The sequence below is a fragment of the Danio rerio genome, chromosome 5, assembly GCF_052040795.2.
Source record: "Danio rerio strain M-AB ecotype USA chromosome 5, GRCz13ab, whole genome shotgun sequence".
Classification (NCBI taxonomy): Eukaryota; Metazoa; Chordata; class Actinopteri; order Cypriniformes; family Danionidae; genus Danio; species Danio rerio.
In genome coordinates, this window is record NC_141025.1 from 7,075,946 (window position 1) to 7,094,252 (window position 18,307).

At 37.8% G+C, this 18,307-nt stretch overlaps 1 protein-coding gene across 2 annotated transcripts; it reads right to left on the reverse strand.

Moving 5' to 3' along the window:
• Window positions 1–6,338: 6,338 nt before the first annotated feature.
• On the reverse strand, window positions 6,339–16,578 carry LOC141385741 (transmembrane protein 233). 2 transcript variants are annotated; one of them, XM_087253281.1, is made up of 3 exons: window positions 14,869–16,578; window positions 10,431–10,565; window positions 6,339–7,990 (listed from the first exon to the last, which is right to left on the reverse strand). In XM_087253281.1, the coding sequence occupies exons 1-3, from the start codon at window positions 15,034–15,036 to the stop codon at window positions 7,982–7,984; spliced, it is 312 nt and encodes a 103-aa protein (XP_087109407.1). In that variant the 5' UTR covers window positions 15,037–16,578; the 3' UTR covers window positions 6,339–7,981. The 2 variants fall into 2 exon arrangements, with proteins under 2 accessions (XP_087109407.1, XP_087109406.1); XM_087253280.1 differs by having other exon boundaries at window positions 6,339–7,993.
• Between the last annotated feature and the right edge of the window lie 1,729 nt (window positions 16,579–18,307).

The following is an 18,307-nucleotide window of genomic DNA, read 5'->3' on the forward strand; positions in this document are numbered from 1 at the left end:
CAAAGCAATTAGGTCGCTGGTGCGAGTCCTGGTTGGGTCGGTTGGTGTTTCTGTGTTTTGCATGTTCTCCCCATGTTGGCGTGGGTTTCTTCTGGGTGCTCCGGTTTCCCCAACAGACCAAACACATGCGCTATAGGTGAATTAAATAAACTAAATTGGCCTTAGTGTGTGAGTGTGCGAGTGAATGAGTGTGCATGTGTAACCCCGCCGGCTCTACACCAACTATCCCGCTCCGAGCTGGTATCGAGCCGGCGACCTTCGGCATGGGAGTCGGTTGCTCTAACAAGGAGGCTAAAAACCATGGCCTCTAGCATCTGTCCCTAGAGCACCTGTAGAGGTCAGAGGAGTGAGGTACCTGCACTTAACAGCTGGCCTCCATTACACATGTATGTTTCCTAGTACTGGGTTGCAGCTGGAAGGGCATCCGCTGTGTAAAACATATGCTGGATAAGTTGGCGGTTCATTCCGCTGTGGCAACCCCTGATGAAATTCTAGGTGTTCTTTTGATCCAGCACAGTAGACATGTTCTGCTGGAGTGTGTGTGTGCAGATGTAGACGTGCTGCTGGAGCGTGTCGCACACTCATGTTTTCAGGACAGGCAGTGCTGAAGCTGCTATCCTGTAACGCCGCTGGATAACAGGAGGCCCATGACACCTAAATATAGCACAGAAAACACATCTCCAAATACACCGGCTCTCTGACATGGAGATTCATTCCAGTGGCGGAGAGAGGGAAATAAAATCAGGGGAAATGGATGCTTATCATTTCTTTATTTTTTACTTGGCACACTCAAAAAATTATGTTTGCTGTTTACAGTGGTGTAAAGTAACTAATTACAAATACTCAGATTACTATAATTAGTTCTCAGGAATTGTAGTTTACAGAGTAGTTTTAAAAATGTGCTCTTTTACTCTCACTTGAGTACATGTTTAGTGCTGTATCGGTACTTTTACTCCGCTACTTTCCCTTAGTCTGCAGTCACAACTTTATTTTTTCTTGTCTATGGGGATCAGAAAGCTCAGTCCTGTGATTCCTGTCCAATCAAATCACACACAGAAGGTAAATCGCCTCACAATGAACTACTTCAAGACATGGGCGATTAATAAATGCAGCAAACTGTTTGGAAGCATTAAAAGTGTCCAAGAAGATGTCCAAAACCTTTACACACACTGACCCAGAGACTGTTTACATGCAGGTCACTGATGAGAAGATGACGGATGTTTACTGTATGGGGACCGAAATGGCCTTAAACACCCAGCAAGCACAAGACATTAACATGACGTCGTATTGACGTTGTACCCCAATGTCGTGGAGACGTTGCGTTTTGTTGGGTATTTACTATGATCTTCTAAAGCTGCTTTGAAACAATTTACATTGTAAAAGCGCTATACAAATAAGTGTGAATTAAATTGAAATGAAAATCGGGTTGACGTCAGAACTCAATGTTAGACCAACGTCAATGTCCAACCGAAAACCAACCAAATATCAACGTCTAATGATGTCACAGCTTGAAGTTGTGTGAACGTTACCACTATGACGTCTATCAGATGTTGAATTTTGTTGTTATTAGACGTCAAAATAACATTGTCCTTAGACGCTGGCTAGACATAAAATTTTGGTCACATCACAACCTAAATCTAACCCAATATTAACGTCCTATGACGTTGTGTGACTGCTGGGTAATAACTACATGCATGTCACACCTGTTGCAGTGCCCTAGTTTGGACACTTGAGGGCACTAGTTTGTTTTGTAGTTTCACTTCATTTCCCATAATCCTTTGTATTACTGATTGTGTTATGTTACAGCTGTTTTGTGTTTGTTAATTTAGTCCTGTCTTTATAAACCCTCTTGTCCTCTGTTTTAGTTGCCTTAGGATTTTGTTAGTTCCTCACGTCTGGTATGTTTGTCTGGTTATCTAGTTTTTTTTTTGTATTACGATTATTCTTGGATTCCTGTTTGTGTTTGTTTTTGTTAGCACTTGTTAGCACTCCTACCCTGTCCTTGTATTTACTAGTGGTGGGCAAAGCGAGGCTTCGTGAAACACTGAAACAGTCGAAGCAAATGTGTCGAAGCTTCGAAACGTTTCGAAACCCCACTCTACAGTGACATCTAGTGGTCATTTTTTTATGTATTGCACTAAAACAGCTTCAGCAAAGAACAGTTGAACAAATTGAGGGATTAAGCCCAACTTTGTATAATGAATCTTTTAAGTAACATAGTATAGTGGTTAAGGTGTCAGACTTCCATACGGGGTTAATAGGTTTCGAAGCCAGACTATGACAGTTGTTTTTAAAACCAATTGGTAATGCTTTGCTCTTGTATCGTTTTGTTTTAACATTGGTCTGATATCCGAATGAACAATTTGTGAATAAATATGTCTTGTTTTTTTCTTAAAACAGGGTTGTTGCTAGATCAAAAACGGTGGCCTGAAGTTATCAAGAATTATTTATATTATTCATTAAATTTCCCATTTATTGTATTTTATTAATGTCTACCTAAACCCATCCATACTGTAAAAATATTTATTATTGTTTTACAGTGTTACAAAAATGATGCTAAATTGATGGCGTAACTGCGGCTGTATCCTATTTAGGCTACACAAAACAGAAACATGATTAAATTCATAAAACCATGATTTCAGAGTATTTGTACAAGTCGGGATTCGAACCCAAAACATCATGCAAAGCATAGGATCAAGGACCAAACACAAAGTCCTCTAAGCCATATGACACAGACATTGATTGATGACCTTGGCAGTCAAATGAGGATTCGCCAGGTCTCGAAACGTTTCTAAGCTGATCGATGCTTTGAATCGCTTTAGTCACGTGATTAGGTGTTTCGAAACACTTTAGTCACGTGACTTGGGTGCTTCGGATCATGCTTTGGTGCAGTGTTTCGAAACACTTGCGCTTCGGGATCTCGACACTGTGTCGAAACATCAGTTTCACGTCAGCCATCCCTAGTATTTACCCGTTTTTGTACTTTTGCCAGTTACTTCGACTGGTCATCTAGTTTTTGTATCTTGCTTCTAGTTCTGTGCAAGATTTGGAAATCTGTCTTTTTGGATGCCTTTGTCTTTTTGTTAATAAATTGCTGCACTTGGATTTCTGCATTTAGTGATCTTTCCCCATTTCGTGACACATGCACTACAGAATGTTACGTTTACACACATCCAAAAATTACATGTAAACGCATCAGCTTTTCACAGCATCACTACTCATGAGTACTTTTAAAAGGGCTACTTTTTACTCCTACTTTGAGTAATATTTACAACAGATACTTTTACTCTACTCGCACTACATTTTTAGGCAAGTAATGTTACTTGAGTATGATTTTTCAGTACTCTTTCCACCACTGGCTGTTTGTTCGGATTACTTATTTAAAAGGAGCTGAATCAACACAATTGAGGTTTTTGGGGACAACTTAACTGTTTTATGTTCAATCAACTTAAATTTGTTAAAACTAAATCCTTTATGTTGTCTCAACACATATCGAGTGTGTGAATCTAGCATTTTTTCCTACAGTGCAGACGTATTCAAGACAGAAAATATCTGCAGATACATTATCTGAGAATAAGCCGGATATTGGATCAGCGAGTCAATGTGAAACTGTCTTTAGTTGTGAACATTAAAAAAAATTGAATATTGTGTGCATCAAAACAATACTAATAGAGCTGTGAACCTACACAAGTCTCACGGTTCGGTTCGGTTACGATTATCATGCCATCGATTCGGTTCAATTTGATATTTCGGTGCATCACGGTGCATTGACGGTGCTTTCCATACACAGTTTTATATTTTCCTCACAGCAGCATTTCTTGTATTAAAATGTATGAATATATTTATATTTATATACTATTTGTAATACAATTTTGTCATTTAATACAAACAGTCAGATATATAAACTGTAACTTTAAAGAAAACGAGCATTTAGCAAATAATATAAACAAATATAAATATCCAGCTCAATTTCTGATCCTTGTCTAGTTCTCTTACACCCCTTTGATTGGTCACACCCTCAACAAAAACGGTTGCGATTGGCTCTTGCGCGCTGCGCTCTTCACAGATGAGTGATACGGATAAGCGGCAGGCGGCAGCGGCGATCTCACAGCTGATGTATGATAGACACGGTGGAGAAAACTCTGCAGACATGTGCTCGCTTCTGGCTGCAAAAGTAACGCTGTAAAACAGCCGAGAGGAGAAGAAAAGCCACGCCAGCAGGTCAAATGGGCCACTGTGTGTGTGTGAGAAAGAGAGAGAGATGGAGTAGGCTACTTTCATTCTCTCGATCTCAGTGAAATAGGGGCTATTGTTGTATATGTCAGTGAAAGACTGATCCAGCAAACACACACAGTGAAATTGTGCACAGTTTATGAGTTTTAAGTAGTTAAAGCGCTGTAAATACTCGCGCTCGCCTCCCTCGCGACAGAGCGCATATGAGGTAAATGACGTCAGTAATAACCGGTTATGATTATTACTGAACCGATACCGAATTGTCCGCGTCTGCATCGCAGTGCACAGAAGGAACGATTAATTTTGACACCGCTAAATACTAATAATAATTCCTTACATTTTCAGGGCACTCAATAGGGGGGAATCTCCTCATCCACCACTAGTGTTCAGCATCCACCTGGATGACGCGACGGCAGCCATTTTGCACCAGATCACACACCACAAACCAGCTGATTGGTGGAGAGGAGACAGAGTGATGAAGCCAGTTATGACATAGGGAGGGTTTGGAGGCCATGATGGACAGAGGCCAGTGGGCAAATTTGGCCAGGATGCCGGAGTGAAACCCCTACTCTTTTTCATACTCTGGTACTTTTGGAAATAAAACCAGCACTATGCATTTATTAAACATACAGTAAATATACTCAGCATACTCTGCTTCATACTATCAAGAAAATAGGTGTTGAATACTTCAGCTCAACCATCACCATGATTTCTACAGTCATGTAGCATGTAACTCCCATGATTCCACATTCAGTCATGACATCATCAAAATACGGCTTTGTTTGTTGTGGTTACACGCCCTCTAGTGGAGTTAATCACTTATGTTGCCTTTAATGTTGTTTTTTCCTGCAAACCACTACACGCACTCTCAGAAATAAAGGTACAAAATCTGACACTGGAGCGGTACCTTTTGAAAAGGTATATTAACAGGTCCCTAAAGGTACATATTATTGTATTAAACCATACTGAACTGAGCTAAACTGAACTGAACTTAAACTCTGAAAATTAAGCTGACACTGTTTCAATTTACTACGATCTTCTTTGTGAAGCTGATTTGACACAATCTACATTGTAAAAGCGCTACACAAATAAAGGTGAACAGTGACTAATTGAATCACTGAATCAATTACAAAAAAAAAAAGAATTCAGAAATGTTTGCGAGGACAGCTGTTTTAAACTTTAAATATTTTTAATGCACATGTAACCCCCGCCAGTCCTACACCATCCAACCCGCTCCGAGCTGACATTGAACAGGCGACTCTTCTCGCATGGGAGTCAGTTGCTCTAACAAAGAGGCTAAAGACCATGACCTCTAGTGTCTGTTGCCAGAGCACCTTTAGGTGCTCAGAGGAGTGGGGTTTACCTGCACCAGCGACGAGATGATCCCAAGGTTTCTATATCCGGGACCAGGCCATATCCTGAGCTGCTGCTGCGCTGATGGTCATGGGGAGTGGAGAACATGAGTCTGATTCCAGCGACGCTCCATGACAGACGAGTCTTCGCTGAGGCCACCTTCCAGCCTCCACCGCGGTGACTGAAGCTCTGCACAAGACTTTTGGCCAGCGGAGAAATTAAAATGGTCGTGCCCAACTGAGTTTGGTTCCCTCAAGGTTTTTTTTCTTCACTCTCCTATCAGGTGAAGTTTTTTTCCCTCTCCGCTGTCGCCACTGGCTCGCATGGTTCAGGATTGGTAGAGCTACGCATCGATGAATTTGCTCTTCAGTGTTTGAACTCTCAGTAATGATTTTAAATCACACTGAACTGAGATAAACTGAAATGAACTGAACTTAAACACTAAAAACTGAACTACACTGTTCCAGTTACTATGACAATTTATGTGAAGCTGCTTTGACACAATCTACATTGTAAAAGCGCTGTACAAATAAAGCTGAATTGAATTGAACTTCATTAGCTGGCCTCTCCTACACTCACTGCCCTAAACCTCTTTCCCATCCTAGTCACGTCACTAATGTAACTGATCTTACACCACCCAACCCACTCTGAGCTGAAATCAAACCGGAGTGTGGTTCTTCCTGCAGTGAGGTTTACCTGCACATACCTTTTCTATCTGGCCTCTGTTACACACACAAAAATACTCATATAAATTGTGCTTTATATAATAATTTTATTTAAATGTGACAGATTCATTGAAACATTTAATCCAAAAATTGTGCTCTTTCTAAAATATTTGACAACACAAACATAGACTCGCTCTACAATAAACTAATACATGAGTAAAACCTGTTTAGACTGACTCGAACACAATCTGTGCTTTCAAAAGAAATCTAAAAACCTTTTAAAATTAAGAGCTTTTATTATCATTTTCCTGATCTGCTGGCAGATTAAAACATTAAGAAACAAAAACAAAAAATCATATTTACATATTCAATATATCCACGTTACTAATTTTTAATTCAAATTAAAAACCTGTCAAAGGGCACCTATTATGCAAAAATCACATGTATAAGAGGTGTAAACAAGGTTGTGTGGCAGCAGTGTGTGAATATAACCAGCTTCTAATTGTATGTATACATTAAATTTTTTATAATCACACTTATAAAACACTGCAGAAACACTTTGATTGACATTCTACCTTTGTACGTGTCATCAGAGGAGGAAAACCCCGCCCATTAGTGACTATCTCATCCTCATAAGCATATGAGGTAAGTCTTGTTTTTGAATCTGACACTATGCTGACACACAGGCATATGTAGCTCCAACACAATCTCAAGGCAATTCGTAACTTTTTGATTTTCGTATGGCTTATTCGTATGGCTTATTTGATTTTCGTGGCTTATTCGTATGAATTCGTACGATCTAATTCGCACAATTTAGTATGATTTACTCATCCCCCAATGACGGTTGGGTTTAGGGGAGGGGTTAGGTGCCACGCCTCCTTTTTAAAATCATACAATTTCGTACGACTGAACTAGCCACTCAACTGGCAAAACGTAAAATACTTACATTTTCCCGTGAGATCATGCTGGTAGCTCCGCCCTCTTTTGAAAAGAGCATCATCTCATTTGAATTCAAAGCGACAGTCAGCAAAATGGCACAATTAGGATCAAAGCCTAAAAGGGTCCGTTTCAGAGAGCTATAAAACATTAGCTGTGTGGTATTTTGAGCTGAAATTTTACACACACACTCTCTAGGAACACCAGAGTCTTATTTTACATCTCCTTTAAGACTTAAGGACTGTAAACTGTGCTGTGCTGTAAACAAATGATAGAAAATAATGATAATTATACCTACATCTGTTATGAAATTATAAACTAGTCATTATTTGACAGATGTTTATGTAATTTTGAAGATACAAAATCAGAGTCTTATTTTACATCCCCTTTAAGACTTGAGGACTGTAAACAGTGTGCTGGGCTGTAATCACATTTTTTTGTTTAGTGTCATTATTTTTTGCAATGAAACTCCTTAAACCTGAATTGATATATTTTAGGACTAGTTGTCACAGAGCATTTATGAGACATGCATGAGTTACACAGTTATTTACATATTCAGTGTTTTGGCATGAATGCAAAATATATTAAATGTACAAAATCACAGATTTAAAAGTGCATACAATAATAGTGAAAAACAGCAACTTTTCTAGCTCATCTCTCTTTTCTACAGTATATGCATGCTGCATTAGAAGAGCAGACCTTGTCCTGTGCTGGATCAGTCCTGCTATTGGTTTCATGCTAAAAATCGACGTTCATCATCCTTCAGAGGACAGCAGGACAAAAACACCCCAACCTTATTCCTTCTGCTAAAACCAAAAAGAAGACATATGTCAGAAAAGTATCTGAACATATCTGAAAAGAAGTAAGTCAACTGACTTTTGTCGGGTGATCAACTAATTTGGTTGTCTTCATTTGTAGAATAATAAAACAAGAAATATTTAATATAATAAACACATGATAGAAAACAATGCTAATTATACCTACATCTTCTGTTATGAAAAGATAAACTAGTCATTATTTGATTGATGTTTATGTGTTTTTGAGGATCTGGGTTAAAGACGTCATCAAAGAGGTTTCCAAGGATCAATTGTAATACAGTTTTTCCCCACAGATTAAAATTTTTCAAAGTAGACATTTTACTCGCATTTAATGTTTTCTATCTATATAAAATCACTTTATAGTTTTTATACCCACACAAATATATATATATATATATATATATATATATATATATATATATATATATATATATATATATATATATATATATGTCACGGTTGCAGGTTTGTGCGCTTTTCCGGAGTGTATGTTTGATCACATGGGTTTGTTTTGTTTTGGTTGTCCATGTGTATTTGTTATGCTCACATGATATGACGACACTCAGCTGGGCTAATTACACGCCAGCTGAAGCTCATTATTAGGCCTATATCAGGGCGACGTTTCTATGTTTCTTTGTCAGTTCGTTACACCTGTTCTTATGTGTGATATCTGTGCTCAGGCCCCTGAGGAGATTTATCTGGACCCTGTTTTCCTGTCTGCTCCTGCCCTGTGTTCGTCGTCCTCCTAGCCTGTCACTTTCATTGTTTGTTTATTTTGACTTGGTCAAATAAACTTCATCACTTGCATTTGGATCCTCTTTGACTCTTATTTTTGAACCGTTACTATATATATATATATATATATATATATATATATATATATATATATATATATATATATATATATATATATATATATATATATATATATATAATTTTTTTTTTTTTTCAATAACTGACAAAGTCTTGTCGCCTATCCAAGTTTTAGGAACACCAAATAATAACTTGACTTCTAGTTGATCATTTGGTATCAAAAGTGTCTTATTTGAAAGGCAAAGGTCTCTAGATGACACTTATTTCACTAAAATAATATATAATCATGCCTTGATTTTTTATTATTTCATTAGGACAGTAAGCTCTGACTTTGCTGAGACATAAGTCTTGTCACTGAACAGAAATAATGTCCAGTATAGAATATAAAGTCCTGCTGCAGTGGAGACAGAATGAATATTGAGTCTGACTCCATCATGAGCTTGGAGGACTGCATCCATACATCTCTGCAATGACTCAAATCACTGATTAATAAAGTCATCTGGAATGGCAAAGAAAGCGTTCCTGCAGGACTCCCAGAGTTCATCAAGAGTCTTTGAATTCATCTTCTATGCCTCCTCCTCCAACTTACTCCAGACATGCTCAATAATGTTTGTATCTGGTGACTGGGCTGGTCACTCTTGGAGCACCTTGACCTTCTTTGCTTTCAGGAACTTTGATGTGGAGGCTGAAGTATGAGATGAGCGCTATCCTGCTAAAGAATTTGCCCTCTCCTGTGGTTTGTAATGTAATGGGCAGCACAAATGCCTTGATACCTCAGGCTGTTAATGTTGCCATCCACTCTGCAGATCTCTCGCACGCCCCCATACCGAATGTAACCACAAACCATAATTTTTCTTTCAACAAACTTGACTGATTTCAGTGAGAATCTTGGGTCCATGCGGGTTTCAGTAGGTCTGCAGTATTTGTAATGATTGGGATGCAGTTCAACAGATGATGAAAAATCCAACTTCTGACACGTTTCCAAATGATTAACTAAGTCAAGTTATTATTTGTTGCTCTTAAAACTGGAATAGATGACAAGACTTTTGTCATATATATATATATATATATATATATATATATATATATATATATATATATATATATATATATATATATATATATATATATTCCAATAGTTTATGTAGCAAATAGATTATGTAGCAAAAGACTAATGATCTTGCCAGCCAATTGTTTAAACACTGGAACATTAATTATTTTAATAAATAATAAAGTTGCTCACCCTCATATTAAAATAATTATTTGAAGCATGTAATGTTGCCTATGTATAAATGCAAATTTAATTTGATGCAGATATGCAAACAAAAATATGATCAGTAACACTCATGACAATAGACTTTTATGTAACTTTAACTTGCTAAAGTCAACCATTTTTCAAGACATATTTTGAGTCAGTTTAATGTCAATTTAAGTTCAAAGAACTTGCAATGTTGATTTGGTTTAACAAAAATATATATAAAATAAGGCAGCAACTCATTTCATTCTGATCCACATTTCTGTTTTAGCTCATTCGATTCACTCGTTCATTCAAATAAAGACACATACTTGAAACTCAATCAAATTCAGCACTGAGGTGTAGTAAAAGTGTTACCGAGCTGATGTGCACAGCGCAGAAGATGCTGATGATGAGGATGCCGATGATGATGGAGGCGATGGACACATAAAAAGCCATCTTCCCTAAACGCCTCGAACCCTCATAATCTCCCTGATCATAACTGTTCCTGGACTGTAGAAAACACAACAAACAGTTTGAATCTGACATGATGAAACACTTCATTTTTATTTTTTTAAAACCATTTTAGGGACAAAATTATTAACCCCTTTTAGGCAAATTTCTGTTTCAATAGTCTACAGAACAAACCATCGTTATACAATAACTTGCATAATTACCCTAACCTGCTTAGTTAACCTAATTAATCTAGTTAGGCCTTTAAATGTCACTTTAAGCTGTATAGAAGTGTCTTAAAGCCCCCCTAAATTATTAGACCGCTTGTTTATTTTTTCCCCTAATTTCTGTTTAATGGAGAGAAGATAATTTCAACACATTTCTAAACATAATAATTTTAATAACTCATTTCTAATAACTGATTTATTTTATCTTTACCATGGCGACTGTAAATAATATTTTACTAGATTTTTTTCAAGACACTTCTATACAGCTTTGTAAGGGGCAAGTAATTTTTTTCCCCTAAAATGGTTAATAAAAAATTCAAAACGGCTTTTATTCTAGCCAAAATAAAACAAATAAGACTTTCTCCAGAAGACAAAATATTATCAGACATACTGTGAAAATGTCCTTGCTCTGTTAAACATCATTTGGAAAATATTTAAGAAAGAAGAAAAAAAATTCTGACTTTAACTGTGTGTATATATATATATATATATATATATATATATATATATATATATATATATATATATATATATATATATATATATATATATATATATATGTATATATATATATATATAAACAGTTAAAAAGTGCTCCTTTATTGATTTTATATTTGTTACACTTGATTGTTTTAAATCATCGAACAAATTTAAATATTAGTTAAATATAACACAAGTAAACACATCATGCTGTTTTGAAATTAAGGCTTTCATAATTAAGGGAAAACAAACTACAAAACTGCAAAGCTCTGCGTGAGAAAGTGTTTGCCCCTAAACGTAATAGGGTTGTGCCAGCATTAGTAGCAACAACTGCAATCAAGCGTTTTTGAGAACTTGCAATGTGTCTGTTATAGCCCTGTGAAGGAATTTTGCCCCTCTCATTTTGCAGAATTGTTGTAATTCAGCCACATTGGAGTATTTTCGAGCATTAACCTCTTTTTTAAGGTCATGCCAAAGTATCTCAATTGCATTTAGATCAGGACTTTGACTAGGCCACTCCAAAGTCTGTTTACCCATAGTAAATGTGCACCCTAATCTGACATGGAAGACATATGACAGAGAATAAAGTCATTGTTGTAGTTTTTTGGGGTGCACAAAACTGTTCTTGGAGCTTTGTATGATTACAGTTGAAACACTGAAGTCACATTAAATGTTTTGACAATGTTTCTTTTGAGTACTTTAACCTCTTAAAGGCTGATTTATACTTCTGCATCAAGTGCACGCGTATGCTACGGCGCAGCCTACATGGACACAGAGTCCTTGCCGTGGCCGTCACCTCTCAAAAAATGTTACCACACGTCAAAACTACCCGTAGTGCAAGCTTTGTGACTGGTTGGCTTGGTAGCGCTGATGAGTCTGTGCGGGACCGAGAGCCACGGGAGTCCGTTGGAGCGAGTGTTTATAAAGGAACCAGTCACATGAAGGAGCTTCAGCTGGAAAGTTTTGTTTTGTGTTTACCTCATGGTTAAAGTTGTTGCACGTCCACCGGTTCCTCAATCGAAATGAGCGAGTGTGAACCACTTGTACATTAAGGAAGTGTTCAAAAAAAACAAAACACCACCGAAGAAACTCGAGAGGAACATAAACACTTCACTGCCAGCTAGCGTTTCGGAAGTGTTATTGCAGAGGAACACAAACAGAGAGCAGAAGTATAAATGCACGGCAATGCACAAGGCTTGCACCGTGGGTCACGCCAATCACTCCACACAGAAGTATAAACCAGGCTTAAGGCCCAAAGGTGTTTTTTTTTACATGCATTTTTTATTTCTCTTTGCATTTTGGGCTTATTGGAACATAATTAAAATAAAAACATAAGTATCATCCTTTGATTTGATGTACTTTTAGAGAAAAATTATGTCCATATATGTGGACTTGTGGTCTGAATTTACATAAAACACTTTCCTGACTGTTTTTTTTTACTGTATATATATCTATAACATATAACTTTTTAAATATGATTTGACTATATCAGAGAGTGAAAAAAAAACATTCTTTCCCCATTTTGGACAGTTAAAAATAGTGTTTGGGACATTTCATATGTCAAAACAGTTGCAGGTTGACAGTATGTCTGGAACAAAATATAAAACATTCAAAGTATTTTAAATAGCCACTTAAGAGCTTGAATGTGCTGTTCACATGTGTGGCCACTAAGCCCTAGGAGGTTAAACATCTCAGAGCCATTGCTGTCTTGCTCTTCAGTGGTGGACTTTCAGCAGCGAAAATGAAACCAAACTGAACTAAACCTCATCTCTGAAAACTGAACTGACACACTTTCAATCTACTAGAACTTCAATGTTAAGCTGCTTTGTCGCTGACAATTGAATCATGGAGGATCAGAGAGCTCCGGAATTCCATCTAAAATATCTTCATTTGTGTTCTGAAGATGAACGAAGGTCTCAGTGGATTAAAACCACATGAGGGTGATCAATTAATCACAGATTAAAATTTTTGGTGTGAACTAGCCCTTAAAGTTCGCATGAACTAGAAACTGCCACCTTTTTTTTTTCATATTGTGGCGCAGTTCCAAGAGAAACCCTACACTGTAAAAAAAAAATTTACCTTAAGGGCCTACTCACACTATGCCATCCGTACCGTGCCCAGGCCCGTTTCCCGGATCGTTTGAGAAGTGTGAGGGCGCTGAATCGGGTTCACTTGGGCTTGTGTGTGAGTGCAAAACGCACCAAAGCCCGAAACTGAAAGCCAGACGTGACTTTTAAGGGACTGTTTCATATGGATTTATTAATCATTCTTACTGTTCAGTGAATGCAAACTGCCGTAGTTTATTAAAGACGAGAACTCCTCACTGCATGACAGCTGCGCGCCTTCAGCAGACCTCCTCATTCCTGCAGCACGAGAGCTTTATGATTGTTTATGAGCGCCAAAAGTGGCGAATCTGTCCGGTGAAATATCTGACTGCGTGTCACCGCATCCCTAAGGACTGTTTGGCGAAATATTTGACCGCATGTCACTGCATATCAAACGACTGACACGATATAACTAGAGAAATCTTCACTGTGCTGCTGAGTGAGAGAGCGCTTCTCACTGAAGAGCGCAGCAGCGATGACGTAAGCGTGCCGAAGCCCATTTGTGGGTTGAGTTTTTGGGCAACTGTACCTAGTGTAAGTACGGTCTAAATTAACAGTAAATTACTGGCTAACAATTGCATTACTTTCACAATAAAATACTGTATGTAAATTCACAGCAAATTACTTAGAGAGGTAGTTCACAGTAATTTACTGTGATTTTGGTACATTACATTATTGTGAAATTACAGTCACACAGTAACTTCACAGTAGATAGTAAAGTCCATTACTGTGATTTCATAGTATTATCTTGAAGAACTAACCATATTTTACTGAGAAGCAGGCTTTTCTTGGCTAGTCATTCTGACATTTACCCTGACTTTAAAATAAATCAATTACTTTTGTTTCAGTTTATTACATTTTTGGCTAAGCACAAAGTTATGTTCATTAAAATGTATTTAATATTTTCATATTAACCTGATTAAATTAAAGGTGCAGTGCACCCAAAAATGAAAATTTACTATGACATTTATGTCATTTCAAAACAAGATGATTTTTCTTTTTAGTTGTTTTTGAAGATGCAGCCAAATTGTTTTTGGGTTTGTAATAACATTGTTATTGTTAGTTCAATCCTGTAAAGTGATACTAATGTAATTTACTGTGAAAAATTGCAGTAAAATATTGTGAAAAATCTGGATTTTTTTACAGTGTATTTTAAATTAGAAAATAGTTGGCGTGGCCTTTTTTTTTTTTTTTTTTTTTTTCAATCTGATTGGGTGTAGTAAAGTAGGCATTTCATCCAGAAAGTTCTGGAAAAGGGTTTGGGGAGAGTTATTACACTCGAACAGACTCCTCATTCTCACCACATCTGTTTGTTGTCAAAACCGAAAGCTGGATGGGCGTGGTTAAGTATGTTAGCCACGCCCACTACCTCAGACATCTGAGAATTTAACTGAAAACAAACAGGAAGTGCATTTTCTCAATTAAAGATTACATGGGCAAACACTTTCTTTTCCTAATGACATGCACGGATCAAATGTTCACCACAAAGCAAGCAATGTGAGCTAACAGAATCAAAACAGTTAGTGAATGCATTCAGAATACTTTGCTCACCATTACAGAGAAGACGAGGGCTAAAATGTTGACGGGGTAAGCCGGACAGAAGCAGGTGAGGATGGTCAGGAGCAGGTAGTTTTTTAGAGGGGGTCTTGGAGTTGAAGGACCGAACCAGCTGCGATACAGATCCATGCTGCCGCTCAGAGAGCCCTTCTCTTTCTCCATGATGGCAAACACAAATACAGCTGAAGTCAGATGAAAATCCCCAAGAACTACTGACGGGTGAATAAATCCACTGGAGGTCAATGAAAGCTGTTGGAGAGTCCGAAAAGCAGATGAGGAGTGATTTGGGTGGGAGGGTGCTTGAGGCCGTGAGTAATGGGATCAGAGACTAAAATATGGGTGACACTTTCGATTGGATGGATTCCAGATCAGCAGTGTGTGTATGTGTGTGTGTGTTTGGATTTTATCCTGCGTTTCTCAATAATAGTTTGGCAAATGTATGCATCTATAAATTGACTCTAAGATGGCCTGAATCAATCTAGACTAATAATAGTGTGAGAACAGAAATGTCTAGAATCATTTGTGTGTGCGTGTGTATGTGTGTGGTATTGGGGTCACAGGGTATCAAATGTGTGTTGTATCAAATGCTCGTCTTTTCCCATGTCTCCAAGGGTCGGATGGTTTATGGATGGCCGTTCGCTTGTTTGTTTACTCGGCAAGCTGGAATTGCGCTGTAGTTTTGTGAACAATTTAAACTGACAATGCTGAGTGTATGCAATTATTCACAAATTTATGCTGGACAGCAGCTGAAACCAGAAGTTTCACATACACTCTAAAAAAAGGAACAGAACCATTTTTTTTTTAAATGTCTGATGGTAAATCATACTAAACGTTTACTATTTTAGGTCCGTCAGGATTACTTTTTCATTCATTTCTAGATAGTCAAAAGTTTACACATTCATTTAATGGTATTTTTTTTAGCTTTGCTTTTAAACTGTATAACTTTGGTCAAATGTTTTGGGTGTCCTTCCACAAGCTTATCACAATACTTTGAAGGAATTTTGGCCCATTCCTCCTGACAGAATTGGTATAACTGAGTCAGATTTGCTCGCACAAGCTTTTTCAACTCTGCCCACAAATTTTCTACAGGATTGAGCTCAGGGCTTTGTGATGGCCACTCCAAAACATTCACTCTGTTGTCCTTAAAGCTCATTTTAACTAATTTGGCAGTATGCTTAGGGTCATGGTCTGTTTGGAAGACCCATTTGTGGCCAAGTTTTCATCTCCTGGCTGATGTCTTGAGATGTTGCTTCAGTATTTCTACATAATGTTCTGTCTTCATGATGCCATCTATGCTGTGAAGTGGACCAGTGACTGCAGCAAAACAGCCCCACAACATGATGCTGTCGCCCCCATACTTCACAGATGGGATGGTGTTTCTAGACTTGTAAGCTTTCCCCTTTGTCCTCCCAATGTAACACTGGTCATTTTGGCCAAACAGTTCATTCTTAGTTCCATTAGACCACAGGACATGTCTCCACACATTAGTCTTTTTCCCAGAGTCATTTAGCTAATTGTAATCTGGTCTTTTTGTTGATTCTGGCTTGTTGATTTTCCCATGTTGTCACACAAGAAAGCAGTGTGTTTGAGGTTTTCCTTAAATACTTTTCTACAGTTGTGCCTCCAATTAACTCAAATGTTGTCAATTAGCCAATCGGAAACTTCCAAAACCAGAACCGGAAAAGTTAAAACACTTTCTCAAAACATATCTCTCTCATTACTCTGCTATTAAGCAGAACAGAAATAAATGTGACACTCCTAACTTACCTAAAAGAGAAAAAGTTCAGTCACATTAACATCTGACTTTTTTTAATGGTTATTTTACAGTGTTTGTAAGCTTCTGGTTTCAACTGTATATATGACTAAATAGTATTAACTTAATAATATTTTTAATATATCTAACTGGATATTTAAGCATGAGCAGAGTGCACTGTCTGTTAATACTGACATTATAAAATATACTTTCCAAATATATAATGTTATATACTTGTCAAATATTAGAGATATTATTCCATACTTTCATAACACTAATAATTATAATAATATATTTTAGTAACATTAACAATAAAATGTTATAATAATATACAGGGTGGGCCATTTACATGGATACACCCTAATAGAGCGAGAATGGTTGGTGATATTAACGTCCTGCTTGTGGTACATTAGTATATGTGGGGCAAACTTTTCAAGATGGGTGGTGACTGTGGTGGCCATTTTGAAGTCGGCCATCTTGGATCCAACTTTTGTGTTTTTCAATAGGAAGAGGGTCATTTGACACATCAAACTTATGGGGAATTTCACAAGAAAAACAATGGTGTGCTTGGTTTTAACCAGTATCTGTAGTTTCAGGTGCTGCACATCTTGTATCTTCACACCATAGACAATTGCCTGCAAATGACCCCAGAGATAAAAGTCAAAGGGGTCAGATCAGGAGACCTTGGGGGCCATTCAACTGGGCCATGACGACCAATCCACTTTTCAGGAAACTGTTCATCTAGGAATGCTCGGACCTGACAGCCATAATTTGGTGGTGCACCATCTTGCTGGACAAACTCAGGGAAAGTGCCAGCTTCAGTGCATAAAGAGGGAAACACATCATCATGTCAAATATCCAGTGGCCTTGAGGTTTCCATTGATGAAGAACGGCCCCACAATCTGTGTGGTGTGAAGATACAATATGCGAATCTCCCGTTCCACCACATCCCAAAGGTGCTCTATTGGATTGAGTTATGGTGATTGTAGAGGTTGTTTGAGTACAGTGAACTCATTGTCATGTTCAAGAAACCAGCCTGAGATGATTCAAGCTTTATGACATGGTGTGTTATCCTGCTGGAAGTGGCCATTTAAATTTACATTTGGTCAGTATAAGTGCTGTAGGCAAGTCAGAAGATGTCTAGTTGGCTACACTGTGGTCATAAAGGGATGGACATGGTCAGCAGCAATACTCAGGTAGGCTGTGGCATTGACACGATGCTCGATTGCAACTAATGGGCCCAAAGTGTGCCAAGAAAATATCCCCAACACCATTACACCACCACCACCAACCTGAACCATTGACACAAGGCAGGATGGAGACTCATCAGACCAGGCAAGATTTCTCCAATCTTCTATTGTCCAGTTTTGGTGAGCCTGTGTGAATTGTAGCCTCAGTTTCCTGTTTTTAGCTGACAGGAGTGGCACACGGTGTGGTCTTCTGCTGCTGTAGCCCATCCGCCTCAAGGTTGGACGTGTTGTGTGTTCAGAGATGCTCTTCTGCAGACCTCGGTTGTAAAAAGTGGTTATTTGAGTTACTGTTGCCTTTCTATCTGCTGGAACCAGTCTGGCCACTAATATATCCACTAATATATTTGATCATATATGTACATATTTGCAATCCCATTGGTTGAAAATAATATATAATAATAATAATAATAGTATAGATAAACTGCCATTT

Bases quoted from the DNA above. Each gene is read 5' to 3' on its own strand.
- LOC141385741 (XM_087253280.1), bottom strand. From the start codon at position 15,036: ATGGAGAAAGAGAAGGGCTCTCTGAGCGGCAGCATGGATCTGTATCGC. The intron at 10,566-14,868 runs GTGAGCAAAGTA...TGTTTTCTACAG, and splicing joins CCCTCGTCTTCTCTGTAATG to TCCAGGAACAGTTATGATCA.